This window comes from Solea solea, chromosome 15 (assembly GCF_958295425.1).
Source record: "Solea solea chromosome 15, fSolSol10.1, whole genome shotgun sequence".
NCBI lineage: Eukaryota > Metazoa > Chordata > Actinopteri > Pleuronectiformes > Soleidae > Solea > Solea solea.
The window spans coordinates 2,767,463-2,782,689 of record NC_081148.1 but is presented as its reverse complement, the minus strand read 5'-3'; the positions used below and the strand labels follow the sequence as shown (position 1 = coordinate 2,782,689).

The 15,227-nt window shown below is 40.6% G+C and overlaps 1 protein-coding gene across 2 annotated transcripts in view; it reads left to right on the top strand.

The window, feature by feature from the left end:
• Positions 1-1,277: 1,277 nt before the first annotated feature.
• piezo1 (piezo-type mechanosensitive ion channel component 1) overlaps positions 1,278-15,227 on the top strand; it is a 94,084-nt gene continuing 80,134 nt past the window's right edge. For both annotated transcript variants that reach the window (XM_058651051.1, XM_058651050.1), the window contains exon 1: positions 1,278-1,781. In XM_058651051.1, the coding sequence (XP_058507034.1) occupies positions 1,718-1,781 (64 nt within the window). In that variant the 5' untranslated portion in view covers positions 1,278-1,717. The remainder of the gene's footprint in view (positions 1,782-15,227) is intronic.

Below are 15,227 nucleotides of genomic sequence, written 5' to 3'. Positions count from 1 at the left end.
CAAATGTGCATGTAGATTTACAAATTAAGTAAGAGTTAATCTAAGAATCAGTTCAAAATAACAAAATAAAATGATATAATAATTGTTAAATGTAGAAGTGAATACAATACTGACAAAAATATGCTAAAAACAATGTAACAAGGTTTAAATAGACAAGTAATATAATCAATATAATATCATATAAATGAAGCTCAGGTAAAACCAGACTAAATAGAGATATTAGATAATAATGGAGTTATTGATCTTTGATGTTGTGTTGATGAATTCATTTTACTCGATTACTGGGTCACAGCAGTGTCATGTGATTTAGTGGCTTAAACCCTTGTAAATGAAGACACGACAGAGAGAGTCAACTGATTTTTAGCAGGACGTCACACTCGTCTAAAGCTGAGGAGATAATAATCCCATGAATGAGTGCAGGCCCTGACAACATGTGATCAAACAACATTATTGCATTGAGCTCTATTTCACACATTGAACTGAACTTGTGGTCGTGGTATAACAGCTCTCAACTGAAACTATTTAAAAAAAGAAAGAAAGATTAATCCCACTTGATAATCATCACCTGTTCTCACACTTGATCAAAGACATAAAGACTCTGAGCTGCAGGGATCCATTCAGGCATAATGAGCTATTGTTTTATCATTGGCCCTTTTATATTCTTTCCCTTTTTATTTTTAGATTAGATGTGTGTGTCCTAGGTCACACATGTATGAATAGTCATTACTTATTTTATGTATTAGCTTCCAGTTTCCAAACAAATATGAGTAGATTATGATAGCTTGGTATATGACAAGCCTCTCATGCAACATTAACTACTTCCTCTTTAAGTTACTGTCTATCTATCTATCTATCTATCTATGTATATATATATATATATATATATATATATATATATATATATGTGTGTGTGTATGTATGAAGAAACTGATCCTGATCCATTAATGATTCCACACAATAAATATTAACAATGATTTAACAAGTTAGGAAACAGAACATGCCCCACGGGAGACTCATGTGGCCCGTGTTGGTGAGCCCTGATCTAGAGTCTCTGTGTTACAGGGTTTATTATTTCCACTAGGGGGCGTCAATGAAACACACAGTGCCGTGTACAGTGAGTCGGTGCCAGGTTTAAATAGGGTTCTCTGTGGCTTCATGACAGAACATGTTGAAATGACAGTGAGTGTTTACGTTAAGAAATAACTGCGTGTTAAACAAAAGCAAACAGCAAACAGCAGCAGCAGGAGTCATGTGTGTGTGGGGTGCAGAACAGAGCAGGGGATGTTGGAGGGAGGTGACCGTGTTTCAGTGGAGAATAGCTCCTCTATGAACGAACGCCCTTCACACTCACTTGCCTGTGAATCACATTTTCCACCTACAGCCCGGTGGCTCCACACTGGGCCCCTCCAGCAGCTCCAGCAGCTCGAGCAGCTCGAGCAGGAGGAACAAACACAACTTTTCCTCTCCACTGGACACGAGTCTCTGCGCGCGCCCGCACACACACACACACACACACACACACAGGGTACATGCCGTGGACTGATCGGACACGTTCGGCTTTTCCCGGTCACTTCTATCGCTCATTGATGGGACAACACGAGCGTACATGGGAATAATGGTCCACTCGTTACTTTATCACGTGTAATCGATCGACCACGATGGAGCCGATTGAGTGTGTGTGTGTTGTGATGTGTGGCGGTTATTGATCAGCAGTGTCATGGATCTTCAGGTGATCGTGTGGCTCTTCTACTGCTTCCTGCTGCCTCTCGTGCTCCTAACAGGTAAAACTTTGTTTGTTTTTGTTTTAAACTTCTGAATAAAATGTGTCACAACAAAGCTTCACTGTCACGGCTGGTTTGGGCTGGTGGAAACTATCTGTATTAAAGCAGCTGTGACAGTCACTCCGCGAGATTCAAGAGTTCACACGGGGACTGAACTTTGTTTTTACACTGCAGTCGGTGTTGGTGTGAGAGAGAGAGACAGAGAGAGACAGAGAGAGAGAGAGACAGAGAGAGAGACAGAGAGAGAGAGAAAAAGACGAGAAAGCAGCGAAACACACGCGAGCTGCTGTTAGAATGTCCACTGTGAAATGAATCCACGGGCGAGGTTATTTGTTTGTGCAAAGTGACATTTGTTGGCTGCTCAGCAGATATTTCCCGAACGGACTGATCTTTGTATCGGGTTTGGTGGAAGGTGTTCTCGCGCATGGTCGTAGTGGAGTAACTGTCACGCACGTGAAACCCCAGTTACATGTGAACACTCCTGTATCTCGTCAGCTTTCACACAAACGGAAGCAGTTTTTAAGATGTGGCTCTTGTGTTCAGCAGGGGCGTTTCCAGAGACTCCAGTGCCCCATTTCCCTTCATAAATTAAAATAAATTAACCTTAAAAAAGCTTAAGAAAAGGCCAAATAACATCAAACTGCTGCGACATAGGCTACAAAAGAACACTAATGTAAATCTGTGTTGTATTTGTAAATGAGTTTGTCAAAACTCGCAGTTTATTAGTTATTATTATAATCGTTGACAGCTATAATTGTTTGTTTCTTCTTCAGATTTCCTGCTTTTTAAATATTTTTTATTTGTGTTTATTTATTTATGTTTTTAAATCCTCATGGGGCCCTAATCCTCTTCCATACTTGTACATCCTATATCCTATATCCTATATACATAGGCAATTTAGTTTCCACCATTGTTGGGTGCTTTCTGTCTCGGGCTGTCACTTTTTCCAAAGATTCATTTCAAACAAATTTAACATGAACCATAATTTGGTTTAAAACTTTGAGAACTACTATTATAATTATAATATCTGCAGTTAGAGCATGTAATTACAGTTTGAATATAAACTTTACATCCCACGTTTGAAATAATAAATAATAAATATTAATAATAATAAACACAACGCACAACACAACGATGCCTCAGTGAAGCCTCCACCTCCTGACGCCTGTGAATGGGTATGAACGTATAAATCAAGATTAGAGAAGCATCACACACCAGTCAAACATTAGGTCACAGCTTCTCATTCCATTTTTATCTATTTTTATTATTTTCTGTGTTGTTGATTATAATTGAAAACTATGAAGGAACACTCATGTTTGATGTTTTAGCTTTACAGACCTCTAGCATCCCCCTCCCCTTCATCAGCCTCATGAGGTTGTCACCTGAAATCGTTTTCCAACAGTCTTGAAGGATTCATTTATTGGCTGTTTTGCGTTCACTCTGTGGTCCAACTTATCTCCAACCATCTCAGTTGGGTTAAGGTCAGGTGATTGCAGAGGCTAGGTCATCTGACGCAGCACTCCATCACTCTACTTCAGATCAGATAGCACTTACCTAGCCTGTGGGTCATTGTTCTGTTGAAAAACAAAGGATGGTCCCACTAAGCATAGGCGAGGTAGGATGGCATGTCAGTGCAGAATGCTGTGGTAGCCATGCTCCTCCTCAATGCTTTATGGTGGGAACCACACATGTAGGAACCATCTTCTCACCTTTACTGTGTCTCACAAAAACATGATGGCAAGTGGAACCAAAAATCTCAAGATCAAACTCAGCCTAAACTACAAATTGTCACTAGCCTAATGTTAATTTGTTCTTCTTCCTCAGTAGTCATTTTGCATTTGCAGCAATCCGACCATGAAGGCCTGATTCACATAGTCTCCTCTGAACAGCTGATGTTGAGATGGGTCTGCTGCTTGAGCTTTGGCTCTAATCTGAGGTGATGTTTCTGTTTCCTCACAGAAGTGTGTTTGGTCACACTCTGAGATCAGCAGCAGAGACAGGTGAAAACATTAGAAACAAACAACCATCCATTTTCCATGCAGAACAATGAGCAAGTAACGTTAAGCAAGAGAGAGCGTGATGACGTGATGGCTGTCTGGAAACTCTGTCTCACCAAAGAAAAGGACAAAGACTTTGACCAAGATCCCAAGGACAATCACTTGTCCAGATGCAGAGCGTGCTGCACATCAATCAAAGTGGAGTGTGTGTTTCAGCACATTCAGTCCTTGAATTTAATGGAATTGGTCCTGGAAAGCTCTTGAATTTATTGTCAGCCAAGGTGTGGGAAGCATGCCCTCCCATTTATACGGACTTTGGACCGGTACGAGGAGTACACTGGCTGTTGCCCCACAGTGGCTGTTCTTTTATCTCCTAACTTCTCTATACTGTAGAAAGTAAAAATAACCAAACCTGATCATGTACCTCAGAGATTCTTGGCTGAATACCAACCCAGCACAAATATGTGTGTACTGTTAATCCCCTCGCTCACTAGAATGTTACAGTGTATCAGTGCATGTTTCCTGTGAGTGTGAGAATCCTCAGGACACACATGCATCTTATAGAACTCAAGCAGGGGGAAGTTGTTCAGTCAATTCATGATGTCAGTTTTTAGGTGCATAAGAAATTATTATCAGTGATTCTGTGATCATGTACCTCAGTGATTCTGTGATCATGTTCCTCAGAGATCATGTACCTCAGAGATTCTGTGATCATGTACCTCAGTGGTTCTGTGATCATGTTCCTCAGAGATCATGTACCTCAGAGATTCTGTGATCATGTACCTCAGTTATTCTGTGATCATGTACCTCAGTGATTCTGGGATCATGTACCTCAATGATGCTGTGATCATGTACCTCAGTGATTCTGTGATCATGTACCTCAGTGATTCTGTGATCATGTACCTCAGTGATTCTGTGATCATGTACCTCAATGATTCTGTGATCATGTACCTCAGTGATTCTGTGATCATGTACCTCAGTTATTCTGTGATCATGTACCTCAGTGATTCTGTGATCATGTACCTCAATGATTCTGTGATCATGTACCTCAATGATTCTGTGATCATGTACCTCAGTGATTCTGTGATCATGTACCTCAGTTATTCTGTGACCATGTACCTCAGTGATTCTGTGATCATGTACCTCAGTGATTCTGTGATCATGTACCTCAGTGATTCTGTGATCATGTACCTCAGATTCTGTGATCATGTACCTCAGTGATTCTAGGATCATGTACCTCAGTGATTCTGTGATCATGTACCTCAGTTATTCTGTGATCATGTACCTCAGTGATTCTGTGATCATGTACCTCAGTGATTCTGTGATCATGTACCTCAGATTCTGTGATCATGTACCTCAGTGATTCTAGGATCATGTACCTCAGTGATTCTGTTATCATGTACCTCAGATTCTGTGATCATGTACCTCAGTGATTCTGTTATCATGTACCTCAGTGATTCTGTTATCATGTACCTCAGGCCACATCACAAGTCCACTTGTTGTCGCTGAGTTCTCAGACAGGTTTTCCCTTTTCACCTCCATGAATTGTTTGACTTCCTTCTTTTGTTTGGAAAACCATGTGAACGTATTTACAATGGTAAGCCGGATATCAGCAGGTCTGGTGCTTGTTGGAATGTCTGTTGAGCTTTGGAGATTCTGCACAAACTATTTTGATGTTGGATATAGTGGCAGGCAGCTAAATCCATGTTCCTTTCCAATACAGCTAATCCCTTTTCATGGCTCAGGCTGGGTTTGTGGAAAGGCCACTTAAAGTGATAAGTGATTATATGCATGGAGCGTCACTTACAACTTCCATTTAAAGGAATATTTCACCGTGGAAAGATGAATGTCTATTAAAACTGCGTCATCTATGTTGTAGAAATGTGAAATAATATTTGAAGCAAGTGCCTTCTTGACTGAGAAGAATGTTTTCCTGCATGCTCTGCAGAATGGTGACTATTCTGTTCAGTTCCTCTCAGCTGACACAAACAGGTTAATGTTTGGACAGAGTAGCAGCTCCTTGTAGCTCAGTGTTAGCCCCCGGACTCTTCTTGAGCAACTAGCCCTGTGGTCATGTGTTGTTTAGCTAGGTGCTTCAGAAGATTACAATTTCTAATCTTTGATGTGGATAATGTTTTTGCACCTAAATGATGGATTCTCACCACTATATTTGTATCTTTAATCTCTCGGAGGGAATCATTTCCGGCCGGAGATGCCGATGTTGTTGTTAGTTATCCTTATGCCTACTGAATCACACCATGCCCAAATACACTCTGTGGATAAAGAAGCTGTCTTCTCTTTTCACAAAATAACGGAGTAGTGAATCTATTTGAATTCATATAATTGTAGAAGAAAGTAATTAACTACACTGCCCGTTACTACACTTACTGCCCGTTACAATTGTGGTAGTAACACCGTTACTCCCAAAACTCGGGATAATCAGATACAGTTAAAGGTGACATAGAATGCTTGTATCACACATATGTGAGTTATGGAGGTCTACTTACATATATTAACTTGTTTTCATGGTCACATATATGTTAGTTATGGAGGTCTACTTACATATATTAACTTGTTTTCATGGTCACATATGTTAGTTATGGAGGTCTACTTACATATATTAACTTGTTTTCATGGTCACGTATATGTTAGTTATGGAGGTCTACTTACATATATTAACTTGTTTTCATGGTCACGTATATGTTAGTTATGGAGGTCTACTTACATATATTAACTTGTTTTCATGGTCACGTATATGTTAGTTATGGAGGTCTACTTACATATATTAACTTGTTTTCATGGTCACGTATATGTTAGTTATGGAGGTCTACTTACATATATTAACTTGTTTTCATGGTCACGTATATGTTAGTTATGGAGGTCTACTTACATATATTAACTTGTTTTCACGGTCACGTATATGTTAGTTATGGAGGTCTACTTACATATATTAACTTGTTTTCACGGTCACGTATATGTTAGTTATGGAGGTCTACTTACATATATTAACTTGTTTTCACGGTCACGTATATGTTAGTTATGGAGGTCTACTTACATATATTAACTTGTTTTCATGGTCACGTATATGTTAGTTATGGAGGTCTACTTACATATATTAACTTGTTTTCATGGTCACGTATATGTTAGTTATGGAGGTCTACTTACATATATTAACTTGTCTTCATGGTCACGTATATGTTAGTTATGGAGGTCTACTTACATATATTAACTTGTTTTCACGGTCACGTATATGTTAGTTATGGAGGTCTACTTACATATATTAACTGGTTTTCATGGTCACGTATATGTTAGTTATGGAGGTCTACTTACATATATTAACTTGTTTTCATGGTCACGTATATGTTAGTTATGGAGGTCTACTTACATATATTAACTGGTTTTCATGGTCACGTAAATGTTAGTTATGGAGGTCTACTTACATATATTAACTTGTTTTCACGGTCACGTATATGTTAGTTATGGAGGTCTACTTACATATATTAACTTGTTTTCATGGTCACGTATATGTTAGTTATGGAGGTCTACTTACATATATTAACTTGTTTTCACGGTCACGTATATGTTAGTTATGGAGGTCTACTTACATATATTAACTTGTTTTCACGGTCACGTATATGTTAGTTATGGAGGTCTACTTACATATATTAACTGGTTTTCACGGTCACGTATATGTTAGTTATGGAGGTCTACTTACATATATTAACTGGTTTTCACGGTCACGTATATGTTAGTTATGGAGGTCTACTTACATATATTAACTTGTTTTCACGGTCACGTATATGTTAGTTATGGAGGTCTACTTACATATATTAACTGGTTTTCACGGTCACGTATATGTTAGTTATGGAGGTCTACTTACATATATTAACTTGTTTTCGTGGTCACACATATATGTTAGTTATGGAGGTCTACTTACATATATTAACTTGTTTTCGTGGTCACACATATATGTTAGTTATGGAGGTCTACTTACATATATTAACTTGTTTTCATGGTCACATATATGTTAGTTATGGAGGTCTACTTACATATATTAACTTGTTTTCGTGGTCACACATATATGTTAGTTATGGAGGTCTACTTACATATATTAACTTGTTTTCATGGTCACATATATGTTAGTTATGGAGGTCTACTTACATATATTAACTTGTTTTCATGGTTAAAAACCTCCTTATCGCTGCAAACGAGCCGATCAAAATATCTCCATACTGATGCTCTAGTCAGCCGCGCTGTTTCAGACCAAAACCACACCCCCAGAATGTGGACTGTGTTGTGATTGGCCAGCCAACGAGAGCTTTCCTACTGTCCTGTGATTGGCCAGGTACCTGGAAGTGACGTAATAGATAGGCCAGCTCTCAGATACACAGCTCCCCCTCTGGCACGGTGGATGCTCTGCATCTCAGCAGCTAGAACGAGAGTAGTTCTTCTTCTTCTGCGGTTGAATGTACGCAACCGGATGTGCCCGGACTAGTGCCCGCACCAGGAGGCGCTACGGTGGTGAGAGGAGTGGTGAGGATTTCTGATGACATCATCAGCATAGGGAAGTGCCGATCCGCTTCGCAGAGCCCAGGAAAACAATACAACACTATTTTCTCAGCAGTGGCTGAACTGTTTGTTCTGAAACATTAGGGTTTCATAAACGAGGTCATGACGCAGATACACACACAAACGCAGCGTTAATTGGAGCTTCCGGTCTATGTGGGCTTTAAGACTAGACACAGGTGAAACACATCAGGGCGGGGCACACCATCAAAGGGAAGACAGGAAGTCAAACTTGACAAAGTACACACAAGGAAAAAACTACAAAATAAAACAGGAAACAAGGAAAAGAAACCCAGACACAAAAACCCCAGAAAAAGCCACGGTTAAAGAAAACAGAAAGCCAACAAAGAGTCTTAAGATGATTATCCAAACAAAAAGTACCTGGATAAATCCAGGTGTTGTGACACTTTAGCCCTGAGGGAGTCAGTGTAGCTTAAAATAAGTTGTTCAAACATCAAAGTTGTGAGGTCTCTGCTAAGTTTTATAACTTATTGCTAACAGTCAGATGTCCCTCATCACTGATTCATACTCTGGTGGTTGAGCATTTGTATTTTTGAGTTGCTTTAGTATGAACTGTCTTGCAGGCTGTATTTATATTGTGCCTTCACCCATTCACACTTACTGTTCACTGCATTTATGTTCATTTTCCATCTCTAATGTTACCACGTGCTGCTGTCTCAGCCACAGTTCGATGTCTTGCCCGGGGACACGTCGGCGTGCAGATGGAGGGATGCATGGTGTAACAGCTCCTCTCACTCGTGTCTCAGCCACGTCCTTCATCTGTTATTATAACCTACAGAAGGTTTTCATGTCGTTTCATGTCCTCCACTCTGTCCACATACACCTGCTAAAATACTAAAAATAAATATATCATTTATGCAAAAGTCAAGGTTCAGTACATTTTCAGTAGGGAAAGAATTCGGAAAAAAAATTAACAAGTTTAAATGACTAAAGAGACTGAACTGTAAACATAACAGTGGCAAAGAATGAGAAGGTTCTCAAATAAATAAAAAGTAATTATTATAATAATAATAATACATAAAGATCAATTATAGTGGAGCATGGAGAAAATACTGTAAGTCCCAGCTTGTACCCATAACAGAGGAGGTTTATCTCAATTCTTAATAAAGACTGCTTAAATGCTGGGGTTTCTGCATTTGTCATGTCATGTTAGACTTTCAGCTGAACAGTGACTTCACTTTTCTTTCTCTGCTGTTTGGGAAACCACAGTTTTCCCAAACAGCAGAGCTGAAGGAGATCGTGGCTCCTCACTAACCTTCTCTATGATGAGGCTCGTCTGTGCCAACATGTTAAACTCTGAAGTCAGTCTGCGATTGTGTTACGTTGTCGGGGGAAACTAGGAAATGTGATGAAGTTCCTCGCTGCAGTCGCTTGGTTACCGCTCAACATGTTTCATATAAACACATAAACACATTTTAAAGATATAAACATGTGTACGATGAATGTGAAAATGTGATTATGGTGTGAGTGAATGCATGTGAATCGCTGAATGTTACAAACTGGAGCGTAAAGCAGCTTTGAATGGTCATGTTTGAGTTCAGGTGGTGTTTGACAGGGTCCCAAACTTAACCACAACACTGGTATTATGATGATTCAGGCCTGTTTTTCATTTACGCACCAATGATTACAGACTTCATGAGCTGTGTATCTCAAGTGCATCCAAGCCAAGTGAGCGGCAATGCTCTTGTTGAAGATATTGTCCATAAGTCGCATGTGGTTTACAGCAAAATAGACAGAGAAAATTATCTTTTACTGCAGTTTTAAAGTCTAATGACGGCACTTTCATTTCTATCTTCCATGTGTTCATCGTTCTTTTGAACAAGGATTGTATTGTGGCATGTGTGTGGTTCAGGCAGATGCACAGCTTCATCATCCTGCCATGTGCTTGAGTACAGAGGCATATTTAAAAGTATCTAAATATTTACGCTTGCTTTTTAAGCAGCGGCTCTGCGGGAATTAAGGTCTTTAGACTGCAAACAAACTGCTGGTGAAATTCTCCATTTATCTCTATCACAACAAACAAAGTTGTGGCTCGTTTCTTTCCGCCGATGTTTGTGAGTACACACACACACACACACACAGAGAGAGGATTTTCCAGTGAAAACGACTTGGACAGTGTGTCATTCTCAGTATGGAAGCTGTCATTAGTGTTTGAATAACTGCTGGGTACAGTGTAGGAAACACCGGGGCCGCCAGATGCCTTCTTGTAAGCAAATGTGTCCACATTGGGCTGGGTCGGCTGGGTCGGGTGGGTCCAGGGAGGCACCGGGGGTGGCTCTGTATATTCTTTTGAAGTAACGCATTGGTTGGTAAACTCTTTGGTTTCACTTCAGTGATTAGCTGTGATTGTGAAAGAGAGAGAAAGACACATTTGAAAATGAGGTAGAACCCATTCATTCCCATTCACCCTCTGTATGGAACCCATCCTCTAGTATAGAACCTTACATCCCAAGGGTTAGGGTGAGGTCTTTACATGTGGTAGTTAAGGTTAGAGTAAAGGGTTATGGAATGCTTTATATGTGTGTGTGTGTGTGTGTGTGTGTACTCACTAAGATGCTGTAATGTGTGTGTGTGGGTCTGGTGACAGGATGTCACCAGCTAGAACAGCTGCTCCATCAGCAGTTTATGAGTTTCAGCTGAGTAAAAGGAAGTGAATGTTGCAAATACATTTTCCAAACACACACACACACACACACACACACACCCAGCCAGTCTTCGTCTTATCAAGCAAATCCATAACCCATCCAGAATGTACTGCAGTGTGACTTGTGTTGCTTTTTCTGACATGACTAATTGTGCTGCTTTGTCTTTGAGATTTGTGTCCGTCACATATTTGAATGGGATTAGATGGGACTGTAGAGAGTCTATGTTGCCTTCCATACACACACATCTATACGTCTGTAAATCCATTTGTCCACTTTCCATTCCCACACATCCTGTTTGCGGAGCCTCTCCTACTATACTTTATATATGTGTCTCTTATCGTCAACCACTGTGTGCATCAGTGGGTTTTGAACTTACTTGCAGGTGACCATATTGAGAGAGCAGTGTATTTAGACCTCTTAAAGCGGCCATAGCATGGTCCTGTCTCACTTCTATGTGAGATATTTACAAACATCAAGTCCTTTTTATGGTCAAAAACGTCCTCGTCGCTACAAACGAGCCGATGGAAATGTCTCATCACCAGACCAAAACCACACCCACAGAACACAGACTGTCTGGTGATTGGCCAGTTACCTGGAAGTGACGTCATTGGCTTGTCAGCTCTCAATGATCAAAACATTGAGTAATGCCGTAATCCATCCAGAGTCTGTGACAGTGTGACAGTGAAAGACTGCTGCAGGAAGCCTGGAGCTTGGATAACGTTGTGGTTACCGAGACGATAAACACACATGCAAATGAAACACCAGCGTAGCGTGTAGCTTAGCGTGTAGCCGGCTATCACTAATGCTAAAGGACAAAACAAGCTCACAAAGACAGTTATATATGTATTGTTGGCACTGCTCCTTCCTTTAGGTGAAGTTTGGTGCTGTGTCCTGCTTTATATTGAAGAAGAAGAAGAAGAAGAAGAAGAAGAACTACTCTCGCTGCTGTTTAGAGGAGTGGTGAAATTCACCAGTGACGTAACTAGTCAACAGAGGTGTCGTTCCGCTTTGTAGAGCTCAGGAAAACAATGAAACCCTGAACTCTGAGCAGTGGCTGAACTGATTGTTATGGACTTGTAGAGCTTCATAGACGAGGTCATGACACAGATACACAGAAAAATGCAACGTTAAAGTGAAGTTGTGTGAGGTGCTCTGACTGTGCTGACCTCTCCCCCCGTCCACACACCCGACATCACACCAGACGGACAGGACCATTTTTAGATTCTGCTGAATTCTAGCACGTAACAAAAACCTCACCTGTTTTGCTCGCCACGACACGGCACGCCACGGTTTAGGTTGGATTCCCACTTCAAAAAAGTAGCTACTCAACGTGGGCGGAGTCATCACTGCACGGCTGCATGAAACTGCGGTGACTTTGATTTACTCACAGGCGAGCAGGTGGAAACAAGCCATTTCCCTGCTCCCCTGCACCAACGTCCAGTGTTTTTCATCTGGACTCACAAACTTGTCGATCACCATCAGTCAGTTGTGTTATTTTGTGACTTTGGTGTTTAGCATATATTGACACTAGAGATGGTTCAGATGATTATTAAACATCGATCAGTGATTGTGATTATTGGTAATATATAAACAATGTTCTTATGTACTTATGTACTCCAATGACTCTCACATTTCTGGTACATTTATTATTACAAAGTGACAGCAGCAGCGTGTTTGCAGAAGTGCTGGAATTTACGAAGTATCTTGAATGCATCTTGTATAGATTACAGTATACAGTATAGATTCTGTAGAATGGATGAATATTAGCAGGATTAGCTGCACATTCTGAACCCTGCATTACTTTTACCAGCTCTCATGTGCTGGAGTTTAGAATATATGACTATTCATCATAGGGCTGCAACAGTTAATCGATTACTAAATGAAACGTCAGCTCATTTTATAATAGATTAATCGGTTTTAATGTTTTTATAAACAATTTCTCTCATTTTTTCCAGCTCCTTAAATGTGAATATTTGATGTTTTTTTGCTTCATTTAACAAAGAAATCATTACAACTGTACCAGACAAAACAAGACCTTTGAGAATATCATCGTTTCATCAGCTACAGCACCAGGTCTGTCAGTCCACTCTTTTAAACTCCACTCTGCTTTCGCCATCTGTGCGTCATGGACATGGAACGAGCTGCAAAACGTAATTTCACTACAGACTCCGCCTTCTTTAAACACCTTTAAAGATGTTTTCTGGACGTCATGAAAGAAACATGTTGTTTTACAGAACCTTTTTGAGGGGTTGGGGTTGTGTAGGTATGGCCTATATACGTCTACTTTTAACTTTTATATTACATGACGTTACGTGTCATTTAGCAGACGCTTTTATCCAAAGTGACTTACAGGGGAACTGAGTACAACCTGCCAGGGGTGGAGTTGAACTTGTGACCATGAAGTCTTTTCCACACAGGGTACCAGTCTTAACCACTGAGCCACTCCACCCCTGTTATATCCTGTTGTGAGTTTTATATCTGAAATTGTTTTGTTTCCATAACTATTTGTACTATTTCTGCTGCTGTGTTGACCAGGACTCCCTGCAAGAAGAGATCTTGTATCTCAACGGCACAACAGAGCCACAACAGAGCCACAGGCTAACCACCCCCCTCCCGCCCCCGCCCCCCCTTTTTTTTTTCTTTAGTTTAGTTTAGTGTAGTTTTTTTTAATGACGTTTATATCTTGGATCAATTTCTGATGATCTATTGATAACAGGGAAACAACGTTATCTGTTTAATGCTGCTACATTCCTGCTAATGTATAAATGTGGGTGTGTCGGAATGTTTGAGTAAACTCAAACCTCTGACGCTTCAGGAAACTCTGATAATAGCGGCTTGTAATTTCAGCTGATGACATCACTGATGACTAGTCCCCATAAAATCCTTTATCTGTAAAACTCTACACCACGACATCCATTCACCAAAACAACAACAACAACAAGAACTCTGCTGTTTTAGCGCTGTGTGTGTCTGTGTGTGTCTGCGTGTGTGTGTGTGTGTGCGTGTGTGTGTGTGTGTGTGTGCGTGTGTGTGTGTGTGTGTGTGTCTGTGTGTGTGTGTGTGTGTATCTAAGCCTGTGAGTCATAGGCCTGCCACACCAGAGCAGTTTAACAAGACTTCATGCCTCAGCGACAAATACTCTGTGTGTGTGTGAGCTGTGAGCTGTGAGCTGTGTGGGAGGGAGCCAGAGAGAGGAGGAGGAAGAGAGGAGGAGGAGAGGAGGAGAGGAGGAGAGGAGGAGGGGGGGGCAATGTTCTTCCAGTGTTCACACAGAGGGCAGCAGGGTATGATGAATGGGGCTACATCCACACAGCTATGTTTCCATTTGTCATTTTTGCATCCAAAATCTTCTTCTTCTTTCAACTTCTTTCTTTAGGGATCACGACAGCTGATCTGCCTCCATCTTGTCCTCCATCTTGTCCTCCATCTTGTCCTCTCCCTTGTGTCCTCTTCTGTTACACCAACTGTCCTCATGTCAGGTCTCTCTTGAAAATGAGTACAACACCTATTGTAATTATAGGAATTATTATTTTTCTCTGACTTTAATCTCGACTTTCATCCCGTGTGAAAACCGACGAGAATTGCCAGGCAAATCAAAACTACACAACAAAAAGTTAATGGGATGTGAAAAACCAACACAAAATGGCTTAATAGCGCCCCCTCAGGTCAAAGCCTAAGGAGCGCCCAAAATTTAGTTGCGCCATATTTCACGAAATTTGGTAGGAACATCGTTCGACCCAAGACGAACAGAAAATCCACTTGGGACCATGACCTCGACTCAACAGGAAGTCGGCCATCTTGGATTTGGCGTCCATCTTGGCGTTTTGCAAGTCTCGTAACTGAACGCACAAAAAGCGCTTAAACTTGTACTAGACTTATGGGCTGAGTTTTCTTTAACATTGTTAATCTTTGTTACGTTAGTGTTCATTCAAACACAAACACACAGGGATTAAAAATGTTTTTTCATGCTCGACGCTGTCTTTTAATGATCCACTGTGGGTTTCAGAACGTTATGTGACTACGTTGTTATTAGCTAGCTCAGTATTGTCCTTTTAAATTCCAAATGATACGTTTGATCAGATGTGAGCTCCTGCTATTAATATGAATAACCAACCAACCCTCAAAGAAGTCTGATAACTTCTCTGACTTCAAGTCGCCAAGAAGAACAAGTGGGTAAAGAGTGCAAGTCCGGTTGGGGTTAATGAGCAGACCTGTCC